General features: G+C 35.6%; 4 protein-coding genes and 1 pseudogene across 4 annotated transcripts; 4 read left to right on the top strand and 1 right to left on the bottom strand.

Moving 5' to 3' along the window:
• Positions 1-1,677: 1,677 nt before the first annotated feature.
• Positions 1,678-4,658, bottom strand: LOC118034552 (protein FAR1-RELATED SEQUENCE 7). Its single transcript, XM_035039887.2, has 2 exons — positions 4,455-4,658; positions 1,678-4,189 (listed from the first exon to the last, which is right to left on the bottom strand). The coding sequence occupies exons 1-2, from the start codon at positions 4,496-4,498 to the stop codon at positions 1,867-1,869; spliced, it is 2,367 nt and encodes a 788-aa protein (XP_034895778.1). The 5' UTR covers positions 4,499-4,658; the 3' UTR covers positions 1,678-1,866.
• A 1,130-nt stretch (positions 4,659-5,788) lies between these two features.
• LOC118034553 (BI1-like protein) lies at positions 5,789-7,340 on the top strand. Its single transcript, XM_035039888.2, has 4 exons — positions 5,789-6,131; positions 6,433-6,546; positions 6,658-6,815; positions 6,938-7,340. The coding sequence occupies exons 1-4, from the start codon at positions 5,864-5,866 to the stop codon at positions 7,142-7,144; spliced, it is 747 nt and encodes a 248-aa protein (XP_034895779.1). The 5' UTR covers positions 5,789-5,863; the 3' UTR covers positions 7,145-7,340.
• A 5,511-nt stretch (positions 7,341-12,851) lies between these two features.
• LOC118034554 (uncharacterized) lies at positions 12,852-14,575 on the top strand. The gene has a single exon (XM_035039889.2). It carries the CDS (start codon positions 12,858-12,860, stop codon positions 14,406-14,408), a length of 1,551 nt encoding a protein of 516 aa, XP_034895780.2. The 5' UTR covers positions 12,852-12,857; the 3' UTR covers positions 14,409-14,575.
• A 2,170-nt stretch (positions 14,576-16,745) lies between these two features.
• LOC140955998 (uncharacterized) lies at positions 16,746-21,958 on the top strand. The gene is made up of 9 exons (XM_073411723.1): positions 16,746-16,977; positions 17,152-17,463; positions 17,554-17,955; positions 18,170-18,273; positions 18,418-18,685; positions 18,811-19,000; positions 19,083-19,929; positions 20,095-20,932; positions 21,723-21,958. Exons 1-9 carry the CDS (start codon positions 16,746-16,748, stop codon positions 21,956-21,958), a joined length of 3,429 nt encoding a protein of 1,142 aa, XP_073267824.1.
• Positions 21,959-25,917: 3,959 nt separating this feature from the next.
• On the top strand, positions 25,918-27,110 carry LOC118034557 (uncharacterized; annotated as a pseudogene).
• Positions 27,111-27,148: the final 38 nt, after the last annotated feature.

Here is a 27,148-nt window from a genome sequence, read left to right as displayed (position 1 = left end):
CTGTTTGCATAAAAACCTGGTTTTTTATTCCTTAAACTGTCTGCATCGGTCTGAGAACTTCTCTACACCATAGTTATTAAACCCGAAGGTCGACCGGGTCAGATAACATAGTATCTTGTGGGTTTAAAGCCCTTGTTCCCTTCACCCTTGCCACATGCTACCAATGAAATTCCTCGAAAAGAGTTGCAATTAGATTTTTTCCTTAACAATCAATTAGTAAGAACCCTAGTACTCTCAAGGCTAGCTGTCTAAAATTAGGGTTCAATGATTGCTAATACAAAATTATGTTTTTGCTCAACCTATGAAGAAATGTCGCAACACATAAAGCAACTGGTACAGAGCATATGCAGTGTGAAATTCCTGCCTATAAATGATAAGGATGACAGTACAAAACCATGAGCTTGATCCAACCCCAGTACTCTCAAGGCTAGCTGTCTAAAATTAGGGTTTAATACTCTCACGGCTACCTGTGAAGTCTCTTTTGCCATTCAAATGCCTACGCAAATCCTGGTGCTCTCTATTTTCTGATCCACAATTCATTAGAGTGCACTTCAATGCAGCAATAACAGACAATTATGTTAAACACCTGAGGCAGAGACTTTTATTCTCGCATCCCCTCATCATCACTCAGTCTACTGTTGTAGACCATGAAGCACGTAATGATGCCATAGCAGCAGAGCTTGCTTATTCATTGAAGAATAGAGGCTTTTATGATTTCACACTTTCATAGGATCTTGTGGCTTAATATGTGTTTCTTCTGTTATGACCTTGGCCAGCTTTCTTCATACCTCTTTTATACACTGTTGCTATTCGATCCTTGTACCAAAGAGTCCATGATGATACCGAAAGTTCATAGATAATGTTCCTTCGCAAAATGCATAATGATTTCTGGGCAACGAATGAAAAGAGATAATCTTGGATCAAATCTGGAATTGAGTTTCAAGACGAATGATAGTTAGCGGTAGCACTTTCCATTGTATATTTCTCTGTTTTGAAGTTCATTTTAATGCACTGCTATTTATTTTAAACTTTAAATCAGTACCATGTCCTTTGTTGAATTACTACAGCAGAAAAGAGGCATCCACTGAACTAAAAGGTATGTTTGTTCAACAAAATTGGCAGGCTCAAATGAATACTTCAAAGGAAACAAAATTACATGGAAATTCTCTGCACTACCTGCAGAAAGTACTCCACATATTCTCAACCAGGTTGCACCAAGTTAGTTTCAATGCAGTTTGAAAGGATCTGTATGTTAAATCTACTTTCTTATGTACCGTCTGGAGAACAAAGAGCAGCTCCATTTCTAAACCATTTATCCTACATCGTTTCTCGTGGGTGACACTATATAGGAACTGTAAAGGGCTTATAGAAATATAAAGCCATCCAGACAACTCTTGTCTGCCGCTATCAATAATGGGGCTTACCCCAGACACTGTCGGGGGCAGCAGAAATCTAATTGCCTACTTCTTTGGCAACCTCATCTATGTCTATATGCATCATGTTGTTAGAACAGGAAATCTCTCTTTCCATCTCATCATAGCTAGTGCTTAATAAAATAAATAATGATGTGGTTTGCTAAACCGTCTGTAAATGAAACTAAAAAAAAAAAAAAACTGGGAAGGAAAAACTGCAAAAATCATGGAGAGAAATTAGTGATAGAATTTACACTTAAAGGACTACAGAAAGTCTTATCGATTAGTAATTTAGTATTATAACAAATGGGAATGCACAACATGTGATAAATACAGAGAAATGCCATTATTCCCAAGCTATCAGTCTTCAGTGAAGGTGGCCAGAAACAAGGTACAAAAAGAAAAGGTCAAGGTACAAAAATTAGCCGTGCATGTCATTGGTCCCATCCAGGGCTTACCTTTGTCGGCAAAACTTTTTAGCACCATCTCGCATAATCTCACAGGCAAGCCTGTATTTTTCAATAGATGCTGTTCCAGACTCTATGTATTTACAGGCTGTTTCCCTCAAACTCCACACCATTAACGACTTGAGTTCTTGACAGCTAACCCCAGAGTCAACATCGCAAACAAGGCCATGCTCAGCATTTCTCGTCCACCGATGTAAGAGGTAGTGAGTTGGAATTTCTCTCATGTTCAACAGGATGAAGACTCTCAAAACATGCCTACACAGCACACCTTCAAATTCAAACATTTGACAACTGCAACTTACATTGAGGTTGGATGCACTAAAAGTAACCATATGTTTCTCACTGTCATTCCCACATCTTCGCACTGAATATCTGCTGATGGTACCTTCTTCATAAATCTTTATTCCAAGATAATTATAACATTGCAGAAGTTCCTTTTGAACTATTTGGAAAACAGTGAGTGTATAAAGCCTTCTGCATTGTTCTTCTATTGGTTCTTTTGTTTGTAGAAAAGCCTGCAAATTAGAACAGTTAAAATCCTCTTTTCTTTCCTCCTCACGACGTTGCTCAAGACCTTGCTCATATCGTGCTATAAACTCTACAAGTGGTGTTTCAGCATTCAAGAATATACCAAACAATGATTCTATACTTTCGTTTAGGGGAATGCCAGCAAAAAAAGTACCTCGCAGGTACAATGGAACCCAGCTTTCACGCTTTTCGTACATTTCTTTGAGCCATACATTCTCCTTCAGACCATATTTGTTGACAAGGGCATTCCACATGGTATTAAAATCAGCATTAGTCTGGCTATCATAGGTGCACTTTTCATATTCATATTTGAATTCATTGGACATTGACCTTAAATTCTCTCTTTCCTTTGCCCTGATCTGCCACATTGAAAAACGATGACGAGTCCCAGGAAAAACATGGGCAATTGCTTGTTGGATTGCCATGTCTTGATCAGCTATAATTGACTTTGGACGGCACCCAGATGTTGCCCTAAGCCATGTCTGAAACAGCCAAATGAAAGACTCCTTAGACTCATTGGCAATTAGAGCACACCCAAGAAGCACTGGCTGCTTGTGGTGGTTAACTCCAACAAACGTTGCAAATGGCACCAGATAATTAGTCTTCCTGTATGAAGTATCAACCACAATAGCATCACCAAATTGACTGGACGCAAATCTAGATCTTCCATCAGCCCAGAAAACACTCATGCAAACACCATTATCAACTTGCACCGAATAAAAGAATCCTGTATCTTTAGCTTGCTTGCTTTGAAAATAGTCAAGCAGCAAATGGTACCATTCACTTCCAATGTTGTTACCCTGACTAATATTGGAACGTACACCATTGTTAATCTCTGATAGATCCAAAGTGTCTAATCCACCATTTACCTCATCTATAAATTTCTTTGAAGCAGTGGAACTTTTCGTATGAGTTCTTGTTTGCGGCTCAAGATCATGATTATGATCTTTCTGAAGACGGTCCACCATCCAAGTTCCAGAATCTTGTCTCTTAATCCTCATAAAAGCCCCACAGCCTACTCTTGAAGGATGCTGAAATCCTTCCTTGGAGCACACAAATCGCCGGGATGTAATTGACCCATCATTCTTTGATCGAAACAGCTGACCAATCCGAGTTTTAAATCCAGCTTCATCTGCATACCTTAGATAAAAATGGAATGCTTCATCAACTGAACTAAACACTAGACCAGCATATGGTTCAGCTTTTGCTTGTCCTCCATCTCCTCCTGTTTTAATGCGTTTGAAACTAATGGATCGAGAAAAGCATGGTTGTCCATCATCGACTTCTGCAAGAAACTTCAATTTTGACTTTGAAGAAACCTTGGCTGATGATTTCCTACCTGTAGGAGTTCTCTGCGGCAAAATTGGAGGACGGCTTTCCTCAACATCTCCAAGTTCATGATTGTGATCCTTGTGTATCTGATCAACAACCCATTTCCCAGAATCCCGTCTTTGCACCCTTATGAATGCAGGACAACCCGTCCTTGAATTTAGTTGAAAACCCTCCTTCGAGCACACAAACCTTCTCGAAGCAACAGAGCCATCAGTGCGCGATCGATATAGTTGGCCAGTCCTAGTTCTGAATCCTACACGCGTGGCATACACACTGTAAAACTCACGCCCATCATCTGCCGAATCAAACTCTAACCCTATACACGGCTCAAGTCCAGGCCCCCTTGCACCCTCTACATTAACATTGTTGTTGGCTCTTGCCATACCTAGTGGGTGTGCTCTTACAATCATTGCATTCCCATATTCTTCGCTGTAAGGATCACTACTTGAACTGCAATTACAGTAGGACCAATTACTTTTAACAATCATGCACTTTGATTAAATTGGACTAATACTAAACAAATAAATAAATAAAGCACGAAGCTTGTGATTCAAAGACCTGTAAAATTCCTATAGTTTGTTTCTTTTCCATGTGAAATCATTTCCCAAAAATTAAATCATAGAAACAAAGAGAAATCGACAAGTAAACAAGTCAATCAGTCAGATTAAACTTTAAAGAATACTCAATAAAAACCCAACCCAGAGGGATTAATTACCTTCTGGTATTGTTGAAGAGACTGGGGGTCGAATCGAAAACCATATCCTTCTTCTTCGTTTTTTTTGGATGTTACGTCTTCTGTAGGGGGTCTGACTCTAAATCAAGCTTGTGGGTTTTGAAAAGCTAGAGAAAGAGAGAGAAAGAGGAGGAGGTCGTCGTCTCGTCTCCATTTGCTTGTTCAGTTTATTATTATTGTTGTTGTTCTTATTATTATATTGTTTTTTGTCCTTGTTGCTTCTTCTGTTTATATGTGTGTGTGTGTGTATGACCCCTGGGAGTTCACAGGTTTTAAATTTTATTTATTTTAGAAGTAAAATAGTCTGTGTCAAAAAAATCGAAAAAGATATATATTATATATATATATAAAATTAATAAAATAAAATTATTATCTTGCTATTATTTTTAAAAAAACTAAGCTTTTTATTAGGACTAATTGGATCTTTTTATATAGTTACAGATTATTTTAAACAGCCCAAATAAAATATAAAATCTATATTAAATAATAAAAAAAAAAAGTAAACCCAAATGAATTAAAAAAAAAAACTATAGGCTTGTAAAAAGCATCTTAGACACGATTTTTTTTTAATCCATCTTTAATTTTTAATATTAGATAAAATAATTCTTTCTAGATATATCTTTAGTAAGGATTTTTATTTTTTAGGGATGTTTGACCATCCATTCCAAAAGGGTAAAAGAAGTTAGGGCACTCAAAATATGTAACACCTTTATAATTAATATCAAATTTCAACTCTATATCTTAAAAATATATATAAAAAATTAATTTAAAAAAATATATATTTAAAAAAAAAAAACATAATCACATCACTAACACAAACAACCTCTAAAAACAACCAATTAATTATATAATAAAATATTAAAGAGGCTATTGAATCAATTTAGTATTTGTTTGAGAATGTAATAGAAATTGTGTTTTAAAGTATTTTTAATTAAAAATATATTAAAATAATATATATTTTTTTATTTTTTAAAATTTATTTTTAATATTAACTTATTAAAACAATTTAAAAATATTAAAATAATATATATATATATATATATATATATATATATTTATTTTTTTAAATAACAAAACTATCGGTCTCTCCGCAACGCGACTTAAAAAAACAACAAGTTTAGGACTTGTTGGTAACAACTTATATTCCAAAAAAAAATTAATCATCTAGAGTCACAGCCCTAAACAGTATCACCAACGTTGTCTTCCATCCATTTCTACATTTCCTGTTATCCCATTCGCCCGTCACACTTCTGAAACCTGATAACCCGTCATTTTAGAAAACAACCACCGACTCTCAATAAAATAAAAAGGAAAAGTCATCTCCCTCCTGTCCTCCGTCCCTCCTCGTTAAGTAAAGGAAAACAAGAGAGAAGGGAGAAGAATCAGCAGAGATGTACGGATACGCAAGCGTTAGCAACAAGGATGGGGCAAAGGAGATTGATTTGGAGGCAGGAAATGGAGAGACTTTGTACCCGGGTTTGAGTCTTGGAGAGAATCAATTACGATGGGGTTTGATTCGCAAAGTTTATGGAATCTTGGCTGCTCAGCTTGTCCTCACCACCATCGTCTCTGCTGTTACGATTCTCTATACTCCTATGACTGATCTCCTCAAGGGAAGTTTCGGGTTCGTTTTGTTTCTATCAATTGTCCCCTTTGTTTGTAAGTACTCAATATTCAAGATCTCTCCTTTCTTCTTGATTTGTTTGTGGTTTTATGTTGTTTAAATCTCATGTTTTAGGATGTCTTTCTGGGTTAAAGATTGAAACTTGATTGTGAATTTGTAGTTTAAAATATATATTTTTTATAAATTTCTCGTGACATAGACAGTTTAAATAGAAAAAAAGTTTCTTGAAACTCAAGTGGGACACATGAAACTCAAGTGGATTCACTTGCAAGAGGATTGTGAATTTGCTTGTTTCTTGAAATTTTGTTCTTTTAATGAGGGTAATTTTGCTTGCAGTGTTGTGGCCCTTGCATGTGTATCACCAGAAACACCCTGTGAATCTAATTATTCTTGGCCTCTTCACCGTTTCGCTTAGCCTCTTGGTTGGAGCAAGCTGCGCTAATATAGAAGGTATTTATCTTATCCTGTTTGGACTTTTAATAGTTCATTGATTGTTGGCGACTTCATGTGCAGCTTTTATAATTATGATTTGATTATTGTCTTGCATTCAAATATTTTCAGGTAAAATTGTGCTTGAGGCATTAATTCTGACCTCCGCTGTGGTTTGCTCTCTAACTGCGTACACTTTCTGGGCTGCAAAGAAGGGCAAGGACTTTAGCTTCCTGGGACCAATTCTCTTCACTTCCCTCATTATCCTCATCCTGACTAGTTTTATCCAGGTCAGATGCCTCATTTTCTTCAAGTCACCCTCCCATGGATATTTTATCTTGTGCAACACGGAGCTATTATGTGTTCTCCCAGTATATAGTTCTGATGTTATGGATGTTCTGGTATTATGCAGGTGTTCTTCCCACTTGGCTCAACGTCCACTGCAGTTTATGGTGGAATTAGCGCTTTGATCTTCTGTGGATACATTGTTTATGACACTGACCACCTGATCAAGCGCTTCTCATATGATGAGTATATTTTGGCCTCTGTTGCTCTCTATTTGGACGTTCTGAACCTGTTTCTTTCCATTCTGCGGGTGATGAGCCAGAGAAACAGTTAGTTGTACAGCATAATCTCTTCAGCCAGGGTTAGCATGCAATTATATATTTGATAATAACTGATATTCATTGTGAAATTGCGGATGTTATATGTTATTAATGTACTCTGCTAGTGCCTAAGTGGGCGGTTGCTCTTTGCAGAGTCCTTGGTGTTCTGTTTTCCTAATCAACTGTGGTAAAAATATTATTCTGTGTGAATTGTTTTCCACTCTATGGTTTCTTCTACTTGGGTGGATTGCCTTTCTCAGGACTTCTTTCGCACGCTAAATCGTGGCTGCTGCTGATACTAATTGTTGTTTTGGAGTGAAAAACATTCAGTTGCTGCCAGAAACTTGTCTGTAGGAAATTTGAATGTCTCATCAAAGCTATATCATGAGCTGGGAGGATTTTTGTTGAATCCTCTGCTATATCCTCCTTGTTAACAAGTTATGGATGTAATGGGTTTGATTGTTCACTCCCTAACTCTGTTATGCATTATACGTGGACCTTCATTACCTTGGCCCTAGCCATGGCCTCGCACTATTATCCACTTCAGTTGCTTTGCCTTTTGCTGCCTGAAAAGATTTGTCCAGTTTTCTCTGACAAGAATTCTCAGGCGCGCATTCCCCTACCTCGCTAACTAAAATTCTTCCATATGCTGCCACTTGTCAAAAAAAAAATGTTTTTTTTACATGACATGAAAAATACTATATGTAATTTTTTTAATTAATAATTTTAGATAAGAAATTAAATTATATTAAAATATAATAAAATGAGTCAATAATATTATAATCAAGAACTGATCTAAATAAATAATATGAATTAATAAATTAATGATATGGAGAAATATAAAGTTTCATAACAAAATTTCTCAATATAAGAAAATTATTAAAAGATAGGAAGCATGCATAAACCTAGTGACAATCTTGTTATTCTCACCGCAATATGTTATGATAAACATCTTTTGGATTGCAAGTTAATAAGTTTAAATTAATAATTAACTAACATAAATTTAAAAATTAAATAAACTCTTAAACAATGTCTAATCTGTTAGAAAAAAAAATTAAATTAAAAATAATTATTTAAAAATAAATAATAATAATAATAATAACAACAACAAAAGTTTTCATGTTAAAATTCCTCCATGTAACCCGAATCTCCAATTTTTGCATATTCTTGGCAGATTTGAGTCCTGATTTCAAACATGTCGTTTTCTCCTGATTTCAAACATATTGTTCTCTTGTTTTCATGAATTATTGGGCCTATAATATATGGCTGAAAAGTTTCAAATATTTAGTTTTTATCCCAACTTTAATCGAAGCAAAATTCCACGGATAGCTCTAGATATGTTCCAAACAGTACACGAAAGTCTTCTTTAACATATTTGATAATATTAGTTTACTAATTTTGATCTTCTGCAATGTTATGTTTCCTAATTCCATTGAAAATTTACCACAATATATTTTCATATATCTAATATTTTCATGTAAAATTTCAGCTTTATCCAATATGCAGTTTGAAAGATATGTCCAATCTCGCAAAACTAGTCAGCAAATATTTTAAGGTCAAATTTGGATCTGAATTGGTTTATATCACAAATTTTATAAATTCATAAAATCGAATCGAGTTTACTGATTTTACTGATTTTGCATGAGATAAGTTCGATTTTACTGGTTTTGAGTTTTTAGTCCAATTTAGCACGTTGAATACATGTAAACTCGCAAAATCATAAGATCTTAAGAGTTAACTCGTGATTTTAACAATAATGATCCCACTCATCCTGGACTTTCTCATGCTCCCACATCATTGCCAAGTGCCTTATTTCAATAGTTAAGAAATGCAACATAAAGAAAAATTACAGCTTCTCTTATAAGTGGATGATAAGCAATTACTCAAACAAATCTTTATTCTAACCAATATATCACATTAAAAATCTACACAGCATGAGGAAAGGATACTAGTATAGGTATGTTATAACCAAGATACAAAATATTAACATCCATTGACATTATGATGGTGTAACTAGCATTTATAAACTAAGTTACATATTCATTTACACAACCAGAATATGTACTCATGCATACATCATTTAAGTATGTTTACAAAAATAAAGAAAATGTATATGTATTACAATTTACAATATACAAAAAGTGTCATATACTGCCTTCACTCTATTCAAGGTGAGACTATATTGAACCTATGTACAAAACATTATTACATATAATGAATAAAGCATGCATGTACACCCATATTCTTTCATGGAATTTATATGTATTGCCAATAAGAGCATTTAAGCACACTTTATTAACTCGGTATCATTGGTGTCATTTAACTCTTCTATTTCAAGGCTAAGATATCAATATCATTCACATCACATGAACATTTACCTTATGTTGACTGTGATATGTTTTGATATCATTAGTCAACTTTACAAGTGTCCATGTCTATTAAAGGAGTAGCAATGCCTATATATAAGTCTTTTATATTTTTTTTAAAAAATAATTTGACTCACAACGTAGTGCAGGTCAAGGATCTAGTGTTCTACTATATCAAGATGTGAGGTGTAGGTGGTGATGATAAGTTCTTTTATAACGATCAAAGTATAACTAGTTATATCTTATTAGTTACAACTTGTTCCAATTAAAATATATATCATCACATCATTAGCTTATATCAACATCTCTGGAAAAAAATGCAATTGTATTCATCTTTCTTTCTTTTCTTCTTAGGAACTCCTAATTTCTCAATAAATTATAACCTGCCATGATCTCCCAATGCCACTAACCATTTTCATCCAAAACACCAAAGAAGTGCAATCTAAGCCCCCATCTCTTTGTTAACCAAACCCTCAATAATGCAAATAAGTGAATGAATTGATGCTGTTTACGGTCAGAATAGTAGATGAATTTGAACTCGAATTTGAAGTCATCCATTGCATGTGATAACAAGACTTATTTAAGTGAAATTCAAGTTCAGAACGTGATCTTTCTAGATTGTCTAACCATGATTGCATTGGACTTTTGTGTAAAAAGTTATAGCTGTTTTAAATTTGGTTTGCTTATGTTTCAAAAAGATTAAAAAAAAAAACATGTGCTAGTTAAATTTATCTAATTACTTTATTAAAAGCCTAGTTTTTAGGCATAACTTCTATTATTTTGAATTTTTCTAACTTTGGAGGGATGTTCCAATTATAAATATATTATCAGAATATGTAATAAACACTTTTGGCCAAGATTTGAAACTTAATTCAGAGAATTAAGAGTTGTTCTTCCAAATTGATTTTGTGAAGAACCCTACCTGACTTATCACTCTTCAATCATAAAGAGTGTGGCGTCGGAATCCTAAATTGATCTTTGTGGTGTCCAGATCAACTTATCAAAGTATCATTCTAGTCTATTCTCCATCTTATTTATCTTAAAATCACTATAATTCAGCCTATATATATATATATATATATATATAAAGACAACACAACCATACCCATCCTTCATCCATTTTCGGTAGAATCATTGTTACTGATTTTCGAATCATTCACGGCACATCAAACATTAAGAAATATCAATAAAAATAAATAATTCTTAATGATGCTTAAATGAAAACATATATGCATTATAACCTATGATAAACAAAAAGTGTCATATGCTACCTTCGCTTTATTCAGGGCGAGACTGTGTGGAACCTATGAACAAAACATGATTACATATAATGAAAAAAGCATGCACACACACCCATATTGTTTCATGGAATTTATATGTATTGCCAATAAGAGCATTTAAGCACACTTTATGAACTTGGTAACATTTGTGTCATTTAACCCTTCTATTTCAAGGCTAAGATATCAACTCTTGATAACTTACCATTCACATCACTTAAACATTTACCTTATGCTAACAATGATATGTCTTGTTATCATTAGTCAACTTTACAAGTAAACTAATCCATTTCATAATATATATATATATATATATATATATATATATATATAAAAGTGGTTTATGAATTGAGATTCCTAAATCGTTCCCAAACTAATCCATTGTTGAAGGGTAAATCTGAAGAAAAAAAAAATCCACAAAAAAAAAGAAAACAACAAAAAAATTTTGTGTCAACTTGGTTAACCCTACAAATCTACATTTTAGGTCATGAGATCGAGATAATTTCATAGAAAATTAAGTTAAAAAAGATGATGAAGCTCAATCTTGAACGAACCTAATGTTAGATGATGAAATTGATAACAAAATTAATTATAAAAAGGACCTAAAAAAGATTAAAGTTAACCTAAACTAACCTTCCAAACTCGTGACCTTGACCATAAGGCCAGAAATTACCCCATAGAAGGTAAACAAAAAAATATTACGAAACTCAATTCTCAATCAACCAAATGATGGATGATGAAATTAAAAAAAAAATCATTTAAAAAAAGGATCCAAAACAAAACAAATAGAAATCAAGGGAAGTAAACTACTTAAAAATTTCGCATTGCATTTAGGTCGTAATTGTTATAATTGAATAAAGAATTTAATTATGACTAAATTTGACATAAAAATAAAATGACAGGACCCCTTGCTATTTTGAAAATAATGGGTGTGGAAACTGAGGAGATGAGAGGAAAGAGAAGAAGAAAAATAAGTTGACACGCGCCTTAACTAACAAAATACATTGCACCATTAGGATGACCTCACCAAGATGCTTTTAAAGCCACCAAGGATGGCGATGTTACAACATCGAAGAAAGCCACACATGCTACCAGGTGCAACGACTTTCTTCACATGCTAGCACGTGCAATGCACACACTAGCCTTTTTTTCATTGCCCGTTTACCCTTGTCCATGTAATTGTTATCAGTTTCAAACTTGGTCCCTCGAGCTTTAATCATTTTAGACTAATAAAAATGAACTTCATTTCTAGACAACTAGAAAGCACTGGTAAGTTTAATCTTAAATAAACTTGGCTTTAAATGATTAAATTGAAAAAAAAAAGAGAGAGATAAAATTAAGTGACCAAAAAATAGGGCGGAGCTTTCCCCTACCTGTTCAATTCATTCCTCGATTCTTTAAAGAAAAAGGGGTTCAATACTTCCTATTATTCAAGTTTGGTCCCCATAGCTTTAATTATCTTAAATCAATAAATTTTTATTTAATTTTACCAAACTAAGTATCAATTGTGCGATATCTTTTTTTTATGCCTTGAGATCTGATAAGATAGTCTACCAAAACAAACTATCAAACCCAATCTTAAATGAACGCAAACCCAATTCCAAATAAACACAACTTCTAAGGGGAAAAAAAACCATAAAGGGATCAAAATTAAATAACTAAAGGAACACAATGAAATGAGCTGTGTTTTTTTTTTTTTTTTTTATGTTCTGATATCTTTTAGTTTTTGGAATGTAGTTGCGATTACTTTTCAAAATATTTTTTACTTGGCCCTATTTGTTTTTTTATTTTAAAAGCGCTTTTAAAAAAATTTAAAAGTTTTTTTTTGTTTTAAATTAATATTTTTTTGGTGTTTTTAAATAATTTTAATGTGTTGATTTTAAAAATAATTTTTTAAAAATAAAAAAATATTAATATAATCTTATACAAGTTTTAAATAACTTCAATCTAAGCAGAAAGATTTTCTACTTCACGACTGAATTGTAGATATATTTATTTTAAAATAACAGATAACCTGAAAATAACTTATAATTATAAAATCCTCGAAAATAACTTATAATTATAATTGTGGTTAAATGGACAAAATGATTGATGCTAATTTGTATAGGAAGAAGGGTAAGGTTAGGCAGTCATTTTCAATCGATAAAAAGGAAGTCCAAAACCCAAGTCCTCCTCCTTCTTCCTTCTCCTTCCACCATGACTATATGAAAGAGAAGTCACCGATCCCTCGTCTTTCTCACTACAAAATCAAAACAATTAATCCTTCCCAAATGAATTTCTTCAAATCAGTCTTCGCTGATGACACAACACCACCCGATTCACCCAAATCCCATTCCCCTCCTAACAATTCCACCTCCGAGGACCCGAACCCGACAACCCAAAACCAGGTCTGGTCTCTTGGTTCATTAATCCAGACCTTAGCAACCAAGTCTGAATCCGTTATGGAAATCTATAAAAAGGATCTTGAAGAATTCGGATCCGGCTTAAAAAAAGAAACCGCCATTATTCGTGATGTCGCTTCACGCGCCGTCCATGATCTCCCCGCCTCCTTCGAGGCAAGCGCAGCCGTCGCTCAAGAAACCATCGACGGTATTGGATCCACCGTGTGGAAATCAACGGCCCAGATCATTTCTCAAGGTAAAGACTCCATTTTAGATGCTGACCATGATCATGATTCACTCTCATCTAATGCTGATGGTAGTAGAAGTAATTTGAGTAAACAGCAGTCTTTGGATGTGAAATACAGTCGTTTTGATGCTCAAGTGCATGCATTTCAGTCTGATTTGGATACTTATTGTAGCGAACCAGAGGATAAGGTTGATTATGAGAAATGGAAATTAGGGGGTCTTGTAATGGATGAGAAAAAAGAGGAGATCGAGCGGTTAATTACTGAGAATGGGGTGATTAGGGATATTTATAATGAGGTTGTGCCGAACAGAGTTGATGATGAGAGTTTCTGGAGTAGGTATTTTTATAGGATGCTCAAGTTGAAACAAGCTGAGGAGGCGAGGGCTTTGCTTGTTAAACGAGTGATTTCTGGTGATGAAGAGGATTTGAGTTGGGATTTTGATGATGATAAGGAGGAGGGTGATGTGTCTTTGTCGAAAGGTGAATCAAGTAAAGATGCAAAGGTAGAGAAGGAGAATGTTGATGAGGTGATTAATGAGAATGTAGCAGGGAAGGAAAAGGTTGGGGTTGATAGAAGTGAGGATAAGTTGGAGGAGAAGGTGGTGGTCGTGGTGGAGGGAAAGGGCAGTACTGCTGAATTGTGCAAGGATAATGATAAGTTGGAGGAGAAGGCTGTGGTGGTGAAGGGAGAGGGGCGTGATGGCACATCATGCAAGGATAGTGATAAGTTGGAGGAGAAGGTGGTGGAGGGAAAGGGGGGTAATGGTGGATCATGCAAGGATAGTGATGTTTCTGTGGTTTCTAGTCAGTTGTTGCCTGAGGAGGATCTTGAGTGGGATGAGATTGAAGATATTGGGAGTGTTGATGAGAGCAAAGGGGAAGCTGTGGGGAGCGGGAAGAGTGCTGGTACAAGTAAAGTTGACTTGCAGAAGCGGTTGAGCGCTGCAGAGGAAGAGGATGTTTTTAGTTGGGATATTGAAGACGAAGATGATGTGCATGTTAAGTGATTTTTCATGTGTTAATTATTATTTCATTACAGTGCATTGTGAGATATATGTCTTTGTATCGTATCTTCCATTTAGATGTTCAAGTGATTGGATTCATGTTATTGTCACCGTTCCGTGAGTGTTCATAACTATAAATACCATTCATGAAAATGTGTTTCTTTTTTTCTTGTGCAAGAAAATCACATTTTTAGCCGGTTCTATCTTCCTTAACCTTTCTTCTGTTGCTATGACCGGATTCTTGATTTACTATCCCGTTTAAAATGGTTCTGGAGCTTTACAAATTATAGTTTTTAAACCCGATCTCGTGGTCGATCCGATATGATGATCGGGTCACAGGTCAGATGGATTAATTTAGGTTAACTAAAAAAAAATCTATTGTTTATGGGTAGAGTTTAATTTTCTCTTGATCTGTTGATAACAGAAACAAAAGGTGGGCAAGGGCAAGAAACAGAGACCAAATTCAAGCAAAACGCAAGGAATAAAAAAGGATTGACATATAAATAGGGCAAGCAATGTGCAAAGGATTGACATATAAAAACAAGCAGTTAAACAACTTATCTTACAACCATGAAGAGAAACGAAACCAGAATACAAAAAGAAAAACTCATTTTAAACAGGTATTGATCAACATCTAACAGTACAGTGGATCACCTTCTTAATTTTCAAATACAAAAAGGAAAACATGAATTTCTAATGTAATTAAATGACAACATATTAAAAATTAGAAAACCTAGAAACCAGAAAAGCCAAAAAACCACAATAAAAAAAAAATGATGAAGAAAAGGATATATAGTTTACTTGCAAAACGCGGTTCTCCAAACATATAGTTACTGGTTTGCTTAATCAACCAGTAAAGAACAAAAATCTGAGAGAGAAGAAAACTGAAGAGAAACAAAAAAAGGATTTATAGTTTGTTGAGGGCCTCTTCTGGTTATTATAATCAAAAGAGAGATGAGAATTTACCTGGTATGGCTTTGAACTTTGAAGATTGAAGATATTAGGTTTTCTATGAATTGTGAGTTTGTGATTCTGTCATCACGTTGCAATGCAAAGGGTTCAATAAATTGACAGTCAAAAAATAAAACGGTGATGTTTAATATATATATATATAATCGGGTCTCTGGGTTTACCTGTGTCACTGGGTTTTCTCGGGCTAAATCCTTAGCTAGTTTTTTCATCAACCCGGCCTAGTTCCAGCCTTGGATCAACTGGGTTCCGGGTTGCCCTGTCGGGTCGGGGTTTAAAACATTGTTATAGATGCTGGTCTACTAAATGAGTAAGTGCTTGTTTTTATTTGTATGATTTCTTACCTTAATTTAAATTGAAGGAGCTTGTAGTTGTATACTGAGGAATCAGAGATTTTTTCTAACAAGGATTGAGCTTGCTGCCAGGGTTTTGTAAACCTGTCATGAGATCTCTTTTTGACTCTTGTACGAGAGTCATCCATCTTAGATTGCAGAAAACCTATCATGATTTGGTTTTCTTTATCTAGCATTGTATACTCTGTCAATCCAATTAACCATGTCATGCAAGCTTTGTTCTACATGAATGTGGTTGTACCATTCATTGAGGTAAAAGATTATAGAGATGGGAGCATTCATACTTTTAAAATCATGAAATACTGAATGGGTTCATAAGGGTGCGATATTGAGAAATCTAAAAGTTTTAAGAGTTACCAAGATGGCTGCCACTTTCTTTTTGAAGCATGGGTTCCTTTCTAGTATGATACTAAAACTAGAATGCCTGAGCGAGTCAATTTGATGAAATTGGAATGTACGGACTATAGATTTCGTCTCAAGTATAAGCCCAAGAGAGATTACTATAAGCAGGTTGTCAATTGCAAAAGGAAAGCTAGAATGATGAAGATTAATGGATAGGTGCTAGAAGAGGAAGGGTTTGCCATCCCACCACTCCAAACAACCTTTCCAGGGTTTGTGGAGGTGATTAGATCTGGCATGACATACCTCCACATTAGTGCTTTTGAATGTCAAGATACGGAATAGATTGAGGAAGTGAAGTTCGAAGCAAAAGATGAGATGTTGTCACAAACGTGCACACTGCTGCTAACATCCCTACAAAAGCCTTTGTGAAGAAGTTGGTTAAGGGAGAGGTGTACTAAAATTGAAAGATAGAGGGTGCTCCTATTATGTTAAAAAAGAACCTTAAGAGTTTCATCAATTCATGAACCCACTACATTAAGAATAATTGGCCAAGTTTTGATACTACAATTGCAATGAGTAATGAAGATTGGAAAGAAGAGGAAATAAAAGATTTTACTAGGTTGGTGGAAAATTATGAGAAAACTTGGAAACTCGTTAGTGAAGAATTAAAACCCTCATGGGTCTTCTCCTTCTAAATTGGCGTAATCTTTTTGCATCTAATCACAATACTGTTACCTGCCCTAAGCTCATTCATTACTCTGCCTTTACTGAAACAAACAGATGTGATTTGGTTGGGGATGATTTAGATGCTAAATGTGATTTCTGGAAATTGTGTCTTGTTGGGTATGTTGCTAGACGTTCTCCTGGCTATAAGGCCTTGCAGAATATTATCGTTAATTCATGGAAATGTGAAGCATCTTTAACAATACATGAATCGGGCTGATTGATTTTCAAGTTTGCTACTGATGCTGATAAATTAAGCATATTAGCTGGGGGTCCCTATCTAGTTTATGGCCTTTAATTCTTAGACCAATGCCATCATTTTTTTTATTTCTCTTCCTCTGATATGCACACGGTTCCAGTATGGGTTAAGTTCCCCAACCTTCAACTTCAGTGCTGGTCTCTTAAATGTTTGTCTAAGATCGCCAGTGTCCTTAGAAAACCTGTTCAGAGTGACATGCTTACCCATACTATGTTAAGGCTCTCCTACGCCAAGGTGTTGGTTGAAGTCAATTTATTATCTGATTTGCCTTACTCTATTGATGTCAATTTACCGAATGGCAGCCTACTCAAGCAGCAAGTCATTTATGAAACTCTCCCCCGGTTTTGCAAGCACTGCAGAACTCTTGGCCATCTTACCTCCACTTGTCCCAAATCAGTTCCATTGACTGATTGTAGCAAACAGGCGGCTCATGTCTTTTCCCCTACTCCAAATGCCAACACAGTCAAATAATCTGTTTTTGACCATTTGGGACCTCAAGAAGACTCTCCAGTTGCTCCTATCCTGGTTGAATCTGAGCTTGTGTCTGTAAGAGGTGATGTTGATCCTGTCTCTAGCGGATGGAATATTGTGCAGAGCAAAAGAATGAGGCGCAAGCCTTCCCCTCCCAAGCATAATGCTAGACCCTCTCATGTTGATCATTGCACGGGTCCAGAGTCTACACCTGTGCATGCTCTTGTGGATTCAAGGGATCACCGTTTTCCAGCTCCACCTTCTGGTTCCCACATCCAAACAGGACCAAATACTAATGTTTTGGCTGGCTCACGGTATGACAAGGGCAAGTCTGTTGTTGTGTCAGTTGCTCCAGGTCTTCCATCATCTGGGGTTTCTAGTGCACCCTTAAGGAGAAAGGCTCAATCACACACTGGTGGTGCTTCTGGCAGAGGCGAGGGGCTGCCTCCCACCCCCTCTTGATGTTAATTCGTTGTTGGAATGTTAGAGGGTTGAACAGCCCTCTGAAGCAACATGAGGTTGTAAACCTCATGCGAAAGAATAAATTGGATGTTTGTAGTCTTTTGGAAACTAAATTAGTTTCTTCTAAAGTATCCTCAATGCGGAATTTCGGTTGAAAAATTGGAAAGTTTTGTCTAATGCTGCAGCGACGTCTACAACAAGAATTGTGGTTTTTTGGAATCCAGTGACTGTTAATATTGATTTGTTTGGTTACTCAGCTCAAGGACTTCATGTTCTTATCTCTAGCTTGGTTCATCAATCCAGGTTTTATGCCAATTTTGTCTATGGGTTTAATATTATTATTGCTAGGAGAGCTTTGTGGGATCATTTGTGGAACTGAAGTCCAAATTCCCCTTGGCTCGTTTTAGGGGACTTTAACTCTCTGTTATCTCAGGCAAACAAGCATCGTGGGGAACCTGTTTCCACGTATGAGACAGCTGATTTCAGGCAGTGTTGCTCTGACCTAGGGCTTGCTGACTTAAATTATTCTGGCAGCCACTTCACATGGTCCAATGGCAGTGTTTGGAGCAAGCTTGACCGTGTCCTAGCCAATCCTCTCTGGTCTCTTTCTCATACATTAGTGCACGTCCATTTTGATAATCCGGGAGCATTCTCTGATCATTCTCCAGCCACTGTTTCATTTTACTCACAGCAGCTCAGGGGTAAGAAATGCTTTAAATTTTTCAATATATGGACTAATCATTCTCGCTTCTTGGAGCTGGTTACAGAAGCATGGCAGCTTGTGGCTCATGGGTCACCCATGTTTACTCTTTGTAAACGTCTCAAGCACCTTGGGGGCCTTTGCGAGAACTCAACAAACTCCATTTCAGCCACATCTCTGAGCGGGTTGCTCGTGCTGAAGCTGCGTTGAGTGAGCACCAGACTATACTCTCTTCTGACATGAATAATGTCCAACTTCATGCTATTGACAAGCATCTTCGTCAGAGCCTACTCCATCTTAAAGCATGTGAACGCCAGTATTTTTCTCAAAAGCTGAAGAGTAACTTCTTGAAGGAATGCAACACTTGCACTTCATTTTTTCACTTTTATGAACTGGAGGCATCGGCAGAATTGCATCCCTGCTATTCAATGCAGTGATGGCACTCTCACTTCCTCTTCTGCTGAGGTGGGGGCTGTCTTTGTGGATTTTTATTGCCATTTGCTGAGAACTCCAAAAGAAACTCTCCCTCTTGATATTGGCGTTATTCAGCATAGTCCTTGTCTTGATGTTGCTTCCCATGCTTCTCTACTTGCACCTGTTTCTGACTTGGACATAAAGAATGCTTTATTTGCTATTGATGATGGTAAAGCCCCTGGTCCTGATGGCTACTCCTCCTGCTTTTTCAAAAAATCTTGGTCTGTTATACATGAGGATTTCTGCCTTGCTGTTCGGGATTTCTTCCAGTCGAGTGCAATGCTTAAACAAATAAATCATTCCATCATCGCCTTGATACCCAAATCAGCCAATACTTCATCTGCTTCAGATTTTCATCCAATCTCCTGCTGTAATGTCATTTATAAAGTGATTGTCAAGCTCTTTGCAGTGCGACTATCTCAGGCTTTTGTGACTATTATTAGTCCAATGCAGAATGCATTTCTAGGAGGGAGATTGATGTTGGATAATATTCACTTACTGCAAGAGCTCCTGCGCAATTATGAAAGGAAGCACACCTCTCCACGCTGCCTGATGAAGATTGACTTCAAAAAAGCCTTTGACTTGGTTCAATGGCCCTTTCTCCGCCAGCTTCTCCTTCTGCTTGGGTTTCCAAGTCGGTTTGTTCAGCTTGTAATGCAGTGTGTTGAAACTGCCTCCTATTCAGTTGCAGTTAATGGAAGCATTTACGGTTTTTTTCCTGGGAAAAATGGAGTTCGGCAAGGGGATCCGCTCTCCCCGTATCTTTTTCTCGTTTGTATGGAATATTTTTCAAGAATGCTTCGCAAGGCTTCCCTATCTCCTGCATTTTGATTCCACCCGAAGTGCAACTCTCTTGGGCTCTGTCATCTCGCATTTGCTGATGATGTAATCCTGCTTTCAAGAGGAGATAGGCAATCGGTGTTTTGCTTGTTTTAGCAATTGGTCACCTTTGGTAAGACCTTGGGGCTAGATATCAACGCCAACAAATCTTCCATTTATTTTGGAGGTGTTTCGGACAGCATCAAGCATGTTATTCTCGAGGACACTAGCTTTACTGAAAGGTCTTTTCCCTTTCGCTACCTTGGCGTTCCACTAAGCCCTCATAGGCTACTTGCCAGTCAATTTTCCCCTCTTCTCCACAAGCTAGAGTCGGTTATCCATGGTTGGATGGGGACAAATCTAAGTTATGCAAGGAGAGCTGAGTTGTTAAAGTCAGTCCTTTATGGCATGGTTCAGTTTTGGCTGAACATTTTTTCTTTCCTTGAGATTGTTATCAAGCAAGTCACCCGTATTTGCCGTAATTTCTTTTGGACTGGCAATACATTGAGGAGCAAATCTGCTCTGGTGAAATGGCACACTGTTTGTCTCCCCAAAACTGAAGGAGGGTTGGGTTTCTTTGACATCAAATCTTGCAACAACAGCTTCCTTGCCAAACTCATCTGGAATATACATCTCAATACCGACTCCATTTGGATAAAATGGGTTCATCATTATTATTTGCTTTATTCCTCCATTTGGGACATCACAGCACATCCCACCTCCTCACCTCTATGGAAATCCATCATTTCCTTCCGAAACAACTTATGTGATCTGTGTGGTGGCCAACCTCAGACACTCTCTTTGATGGCACAATGGAGCAGCTCCAAAGGTGCATTCTCAGCCAATGCCTATGACTTCTTGAGATTTCGTAGCCCCCCAGTTCATTGGAGAAAAGTCGTTTGGGAGCCCTCGTCGCTGCCTTGGTTCAGCTTCATTTTATGGTTGGCAATCTTGGGTAGGCTACGTACAAAAAACAGGCTTCATTTTCTTCAAACGGATTCCACTTGTAGTGGCTGCGTATCACTAGAAGCATGTCTACTTTGCACAGTGCTGTTTAGGGCCTTTGTAAGAGTGGAAGTGGTGCTGAAGGCAAAATGAGACGAGTTTCTCTTAGCATTATAGTCTATATAATCTGGCAGGAGAGGAATAAAAGAATATTTGATGGCTCCTGCTCTTCTATTGCTTCTCTTTTCCGAAAGTTCCAGACCCTGTTCTTCACAGTTTTCCATTTCCATGAGCATGACCATTTCTCCCTTCACATTGGTTGATGATTTTCTTTCTTTTGTTTTGGGTGATCTGGATGTGTGGGTTGGGTCGTATGGTCACATGTGGCTAATGATCTTCTTCTTTCTGTTTGTGCTGCTATCATGGCTGATCTCTAATGGCGAGGATAATTAACTCCCTTGTTAATTTTGTTGGTCTGCCCTGGTTTTTGCTGGAATTTGCATGCACCTTCACATGAATTTTTGTTATGAGTTATTCTAATTGGCTGCTTCGCTCCTTCCTCTCTATTGCTGTTATGGCCCCTCCCCGCGTGGATGGTTGCTGTTGGTTTGCTTTAACTGCTCATTAATGGCTGCTTTTCATTGGCTCCTTTGCAGTTATGCTCAGTTGCATGGCTTACATAGCTTTCTTACGTGGATAATGAATCTTTGTTTCAAGCTGGTGAATTAATTCCTAGTTGGCTGCCTCTTGCTCTTGGTTTATGCTCTTCCTTGAAGCTGGATCATTTCTGTTATGCTCAGCTACATGTCTTGCATGGCTCTCTTACATGGATAATGGCTCTTTGTTTCAAACTGGTGAATTAATTCCTAGCTGGCTGCCTCTGGCTCTTGGGATCTACTCTTCCTTGAAGCTGGATCGTTCCTGCGGTGTGCACGTCTTCCTTGCCTTGCAGGATGATTGTGCTGTTGGCTTTGATGATTGCTTTCGGGTTGATCTTCAGATGGTTAGCTTAGGCATTGGTTGTGCTGATTGCTGAGGAAATGGTCAGCTAATCTGTTGAGCTGTTTTGTTATTATTTTCTTCGTTTAAGGGAGTCTTTTCCTTTTTCTGGTTTTCAGTTTGTATTCCGTTGATTTTTAGTTTTTGTGTCTATAGGGAGTTTACTCCCTCTTTGCTTGTATGTATATATTCTGAACTCTGCTGGTTTCCAGCTTGTATTGCAAGCTCGTCTTGCTTTTTTTGATCTAATATACTTCTTACATTTGATAAAAAAAAAAAAAAAAAGGTTAAAAATTTGGATACTGAATAAGAAAAGAAAGAAATGAAGATTGGTATTCTTATTATGGTCGAGGAAAAAGATGACATAATCTCTGTTACATGAATATGTGAATGTTTTTGCCTAGACATATGCAAATATGCCTGATTTAGACACCAACATAGTAGCACACGGAATTTCTTTAGTGTAAGAAAGTAAGCTTGTTAAACAAAAAACCAAAAAAATACACTCGAATATACTGCTTAAGGTGAAGGCGAAAATACAAAAATAGTGGGATACAAGATTCCTGGATGTCGTCAATTATCCTCAATACGTGGCTAATGTAGTTTTAGTTCCTAAAAAAGATTGTAGGATCAGGGTATGTGTATATGGGTTACAAAGAATTGAACAAGGCAAGCCTGAATGATGACTTTCCTTTACTCCACATAGAGATCTTAGTCAACAATGCTACGAAGAGTTTCACATACTTATTCATAAATGGGTTCTTGAGATATAACCAAATTATAATGGCAGAGGAAGATAAGGAGAAAACTATCTTTATCATACCTTGGGGAACCTTTTACAATAAAGTGATGTCATTTGAATTAAGGAATGCTGACGCCACATGCATCGTATTGAAAATATACTGAGAACATGATACTAAATCACGGATCAAATTAAATATTCTTTGAACATGCATTTTTTTATTAGAATTTTTTTTTTAAATAGTGTAGAAGTTAACTTGATGCAATTTAAACAATATAGATTAACTTGATATGACTTAATTGAGTTAATGGGTCCAAAGACAACCTGAACGACTAATAAAAATATAATTTGACTCGTAAAAATTCAAGAAAACATTAAAAAAAAAAAATTGAAACGGCAACATATTAGATCACCCCTGAATCATCATGAGTTAACCTATTGAATCCACGACCCTGACTAAGAGACCATGATAACCCCAAATAAAGAAAATGAAAATGACATGAATTTACCTGGGTTAACCTATAAAACATGTGACCCGAACATAAGATTCATATAACCTCATAGAAAGCAAACTAAAATAAATCATGAACTCTAATTCCTAAATAACATAATGTTAAAGGATAAAATTGAAAAAAAAATATCAATTAAAAAAAGACAAAAAAAAAAATTGAGTCAACATGTCAACCCATCAAACCTGCGACTCGAGTCATAAGACTGAGATAACTTCATAGAAACTAAACCAAAATAAATCATGAAGTTTAATTACTAATTAAACAAATATTGAATAATGAAATTGAAAAAAATAACAATTAAAAAAGATTAAAAAAACTTGAGTCAACCGGGTTAACCCACTAAACCCGCAACACTAGTCAAGAGACTAGCACTTTATAAAGCAAACCATAATAAAAATTGAAACTTAATTTTCAATAAATCAAATATTGAAAGGTGAAATATGAGGAAAAAAACATAAATTTAGAAGAAAAAAAATATTATTAAAATGAATATTGTTTTATAAGATGATAAACATTTTTTTTTTTACCTAATGCCTAAAAAGAGGTAGAGCTTAGGCTATATTTTCAAATTATTCAGTGTCACCAAATGATAAAAAAAAAAAAATGGAAAGTACCAATGATGAAGTACTTATGAGCGAAGAACATTCTGGATTCGCCAAATGTTTTCTTTTTTAGTCTATGAATTTGTTTTTTTCAATTTGATACTTTTATATTTAGTTTATTTGGAATTCAAACTTGATAATTTGTTTCAATTAATTTTTATGGATTTCTCACAATATTAAAAATAGATTTTGTCATTAAATTGATGTTCAATTTAGTAAAATTAAATTAAATTTTATTGATTAAACATAAATAAAACATTGGAGGCCAAAATTGACACTAAAACAAGATTCTAGCCTTTTTTTCTTTTTTTTCTACAGTAGCTAGTACTTATTTTTAAGTATTTTAGTTAAAACTTTTTATTTTTAGTCCATGTTTTATCTAAAACTTTATTTTGTTTATGTTTTAACGCCTAAGATATATATATATATATATATATATATATATATATATATATAGAGAGAGAGAGAGAGAGAGAGAGAGAGAGAGAGTGGAGGGGGGGAGATAGAGAGATGTTTAAAATAGGTGAGAAGAGAGAAAGTTATTAGTTGACCATGTTTGAATGACAAAAAAAATCATTATTGGTGTCAATATGTTTCATTTTATAAAAAAAAATTTGACCAAAATGTTTTTTTCCATCATCTTGCTAGAAAAAACATGTTGGTTTCATAAATGTTTTTTAAATCAAAACTAAATTTGAATTTTTGATCGATTAAACATTGTTTTAAGGTTACATATGGGCATTAAGGCTTATGGAGTGTTTCTTGAGTGTTTTTAGATTAAAAAAAATACTTGAATTTTTTTTCCAAAAAGTAAGGGCTTGATTTTTTGACAATGCTATGTTATGGCCACCAGAGGTGTTGGTGGCTAGAGTTAAACTAATACACAACTTATCATTATATTTGTTTTTATATCAAAAGACCCAAAATATACGGGCTTGTGCTATCAAGCCCACACACCTAACCTAATTTATAATGGTCCATACATGTTGGACCACTCAGGCCTGGACACCAAGCTTTTGTTTTTCAATTTAAATTCATTTTCCTTAGAATATATATCCCTTAAATTAATTCAGAATATATCTTAGGTTTTATTTTATTAAATAAATTATTTTTTGGATTTCATACAAGCATTTTGCTTACTATATAATCAATAAAAAAATACTTTTAAAAAATAAAGTTATTAAGCAAAGTCAAGTCTATAAGTTGGGGCACATATCCAGTGGGTTAACTTGGGTTGCCCATATCAATCCAAAATGTCATTGTCTTAATATTTTAAAAATAATAACGGCAGCGTTTTGAATTTTTTAAGTCAATTCAAGTTTTGACAAGATCATGCAAGTTACCTTTAAAAACTATTGAGTTGACTGAGTCATAAAATATCAACTTTCATAATATTTAATTTGAATTTTAGATGAAGTAAGATGTGAGATTAGGAGGTCTCCATGCTCACCTACTAGGATGAGTATAGTGACATTGCCAAAATATTTCTCGCAATAACATATAAGTGTTGTTTTATTTTTATATTTTTTAATATATTAACATCAAAATCATACTAATGTTGTTTTTTGTTGAAGTTTTCCTAAAGAAATTGAACATGCTAATGTTGCAAAGAGTTTTAATTAGAGATGAATCCTTTTTTATTTTTATTTTAAATTGTTAATAATTTTTTTAGTACTGATTTTTTATATATATTTTTATTTGATGAATGATATATAAAAAAAGTTAGATTTTTTAACCAAAATTTAAAATATTAATAAAAAATAAAGAATTATACTAGCAAATTAATTTGTTTCAATAAAATTTAAATTATTATTATTTTATAAAAAAATATCATGTTATTAAATAAAAAAAATTAAAGGGCTCACCCCAATATAAAATCAAATATCTTAGTACATATTGATTTTTCAATTTTATTTTTAATATATATAATCCTGTGCATTAAATTTTGAGTTGATCTTTAAAAATTTTGTTGCAATTATAGTAAATGCAAAACCTAGCCGTGAATCATGATTGGTTGGTGACTGCAATTACCAAAAGCAAATCTAGAACTAGAAGTGGGACCTAAGGGATTAATCATTTTATCCAAAGAAACAAACAAATAAATAAAACCGTGCAAAAAAACCGGAGTCTCTTCTTCGCTTCACAGAGAACCTATAAATATTAAAACGTTTCCTTCTCCTCCTCCACAAAATTCCCAATGAATCTCTTGAGTTCCGCCTTCGCAGACTCCGATGATCCCACACCCAAATCAAGCGCCGACAACCCTGACCCGCCTACCCTAGAACCCACATGGTCGTTTGGCTTTTTAATCAAAACCATAGCAACCAAATCAGAATCCATTATCGGAACCTATAAAAAGGACCTGGAAGAATTAAAATCCAGTTTAAAGAAAGAAACCGCCGTCATCCGTGATGTCGCTTCACGCGCCGTCCACGACCTCCCCGCTTCGTTTGAGACCAGGGCCTCCGTCGCTTAAGAGTCCCTCGAGTCTGTCGGCCAAGCCATCGACGATATTTGATCCACCCTCTGGAAATCAACGGCCCGGATCATCTCACACGGTAGTGACTCGGTTTTCTCAGCTGTTGATCATGATCGTGATGGTGATACTGGTAGTTTGATTAAACGGGAGTCTTTGAATGTGAGATATAGTCGTTTCGATGCTCAAGTGCGTGCATTGCAATGTGATTTGGATACTTATTGTTGTGAACCCGTGGATAAGGAGGATTATGAGAAATGGAGATCAGAGGGTCTCGTGATTGAAGAGAAAAATGAAGAGATTAAGAGATTAATTAGGGAAAATGAGGTTGTTAAAGGGATTTATAACGAGGTTGCACCTAGTAAAGTTGATAATCAAAGTTGTTGGAGTCGGTATTTTTATAGAATGTTCAAGTTAAAGCAAGCAGAGGAAGCGAGGGCTTTGCTTGTTAAACGGGCGATCTCCGGTGATGAAGAGGAGGATCTGAGTTGGGATTTTGATGGTGAAGAGGAAGAGGGTAATGGAGTTTTGTCGAAAGGTAAATTGAGTAAAGATGGTGATGTGGTTTCGAGCTATTCGTTTCAGGAAGAGGAAGATGTTGGATGGGATGAGATTGAAGACATTGGGAGTAATGATGAGAGCAAGGTCGGAGCTGCAGGGAGCAACAGCAAGTGCTGGTACAGGCAGAGTTGAAGACGAAGATGATTTGCCTGTGAAGTGATTGTTTATATTTTTGCGATTTGTATCTTCCTGCTCAAGTAATTGGATGTCACGGTGTTGTTAGATTTCATAGATGCTGATTATTTTGGCAGAAATCACATCACATTTCTATTGCCCTTGTTTCTTTTGTTCTTCAACTTTGCTGTCTACTGCTACCATGTCCAAATTCCGAAAT

Source organism: Populus alba, chromosome 10 (genome assembly GCF_005239225.2).
Source record: "Populus alba chromosome 10, ASM523922v2, whole genome shotgun sequence".
NCBI lineage: Eukaryota > Viridiplantae > Streptophyta > Magnoliopsida > Malpighiales > Salicaceae > Populus > Populus alba.
The sequence above is the reverse complement of the archived record's forward strand: the minus strand, read 5'-3'. Positions and strand labels throughout refer to the sequence as shown.

What these genes read in the sequence shown, in the direction of transcription:
- LOC118034552 (XM_035039887.2), bottom strand. Translation starts at nt 4,498, where the DNA reads ATGGTTTTCGATTCGACCCCCAGTCTCTTCAACAATACCAGAAG. An exon ending in CTCTTCAACAATACCAGAAG is followed by an intron (nt 4,190 to 4,454) that starts GTAATTAATCCC and finishes CTGTAATTGCAG; the next exon opens with TTCAAGTAGTGATCCTTACA.
- LOC118034553 (XM_035039888.2), top strand. Translation starts at nt 5,864, where the DNA reads ATGTACGGATACGCAAGCGTTAGCAACAAGGATGGGGCAAAGGAGATT. An exon ending in ATCAATTGTCCCCTTTGTTT is followed by an intron (nt 6,132 to 6,432) that starts GTAAGTACTCAA and finishes TTTTGCTTGCAG; the next exon opens with TGTTGTGGCCCTTGCATGTG. An exon ending in AAGCTGCGCTAATATAGAAG is followed by an intron (nt 6,547 to 6,657) that starts GTATTTATCTTA and finishes AAATATTTTCAG; the next exon opens with GTAAAATTGTGCTTGAGGCA.
- LOC118034554 (XM_035039889.2), top strand. Translation starts at nt 12,858, where the DNA reads ATGATTGATGCTAATTTGTATAGGAAGAAGGGTAAGGTTAGGCAGTCA.
- LOC140955998 (XM_073411723.1), top strand. Translation starts at nt 16,746, where the DNA reads ATGGGTCTTCTCCTTCTAAATTGGCGTAATCTTTTTGCATCTAATCAC. An exon ending in TATCGTTAATTCATGGAAAT is followed by an intron (nt 16,978 to 17,151) that starts GTGAAGCATCTT and finishes ACACGGTTCCAG; the next exon opens with TATGGGTTAAGTTCCCCAAC. An exon ending in TTACTCACAGCAGCTCAGGG is followed by an intron (nt 18,686 to 18,810) that starts GTAAGAAATGCT and finishes AAACGTCTCAAG; the next exon opens with CACCTTGGGGGCCTTTGCGA.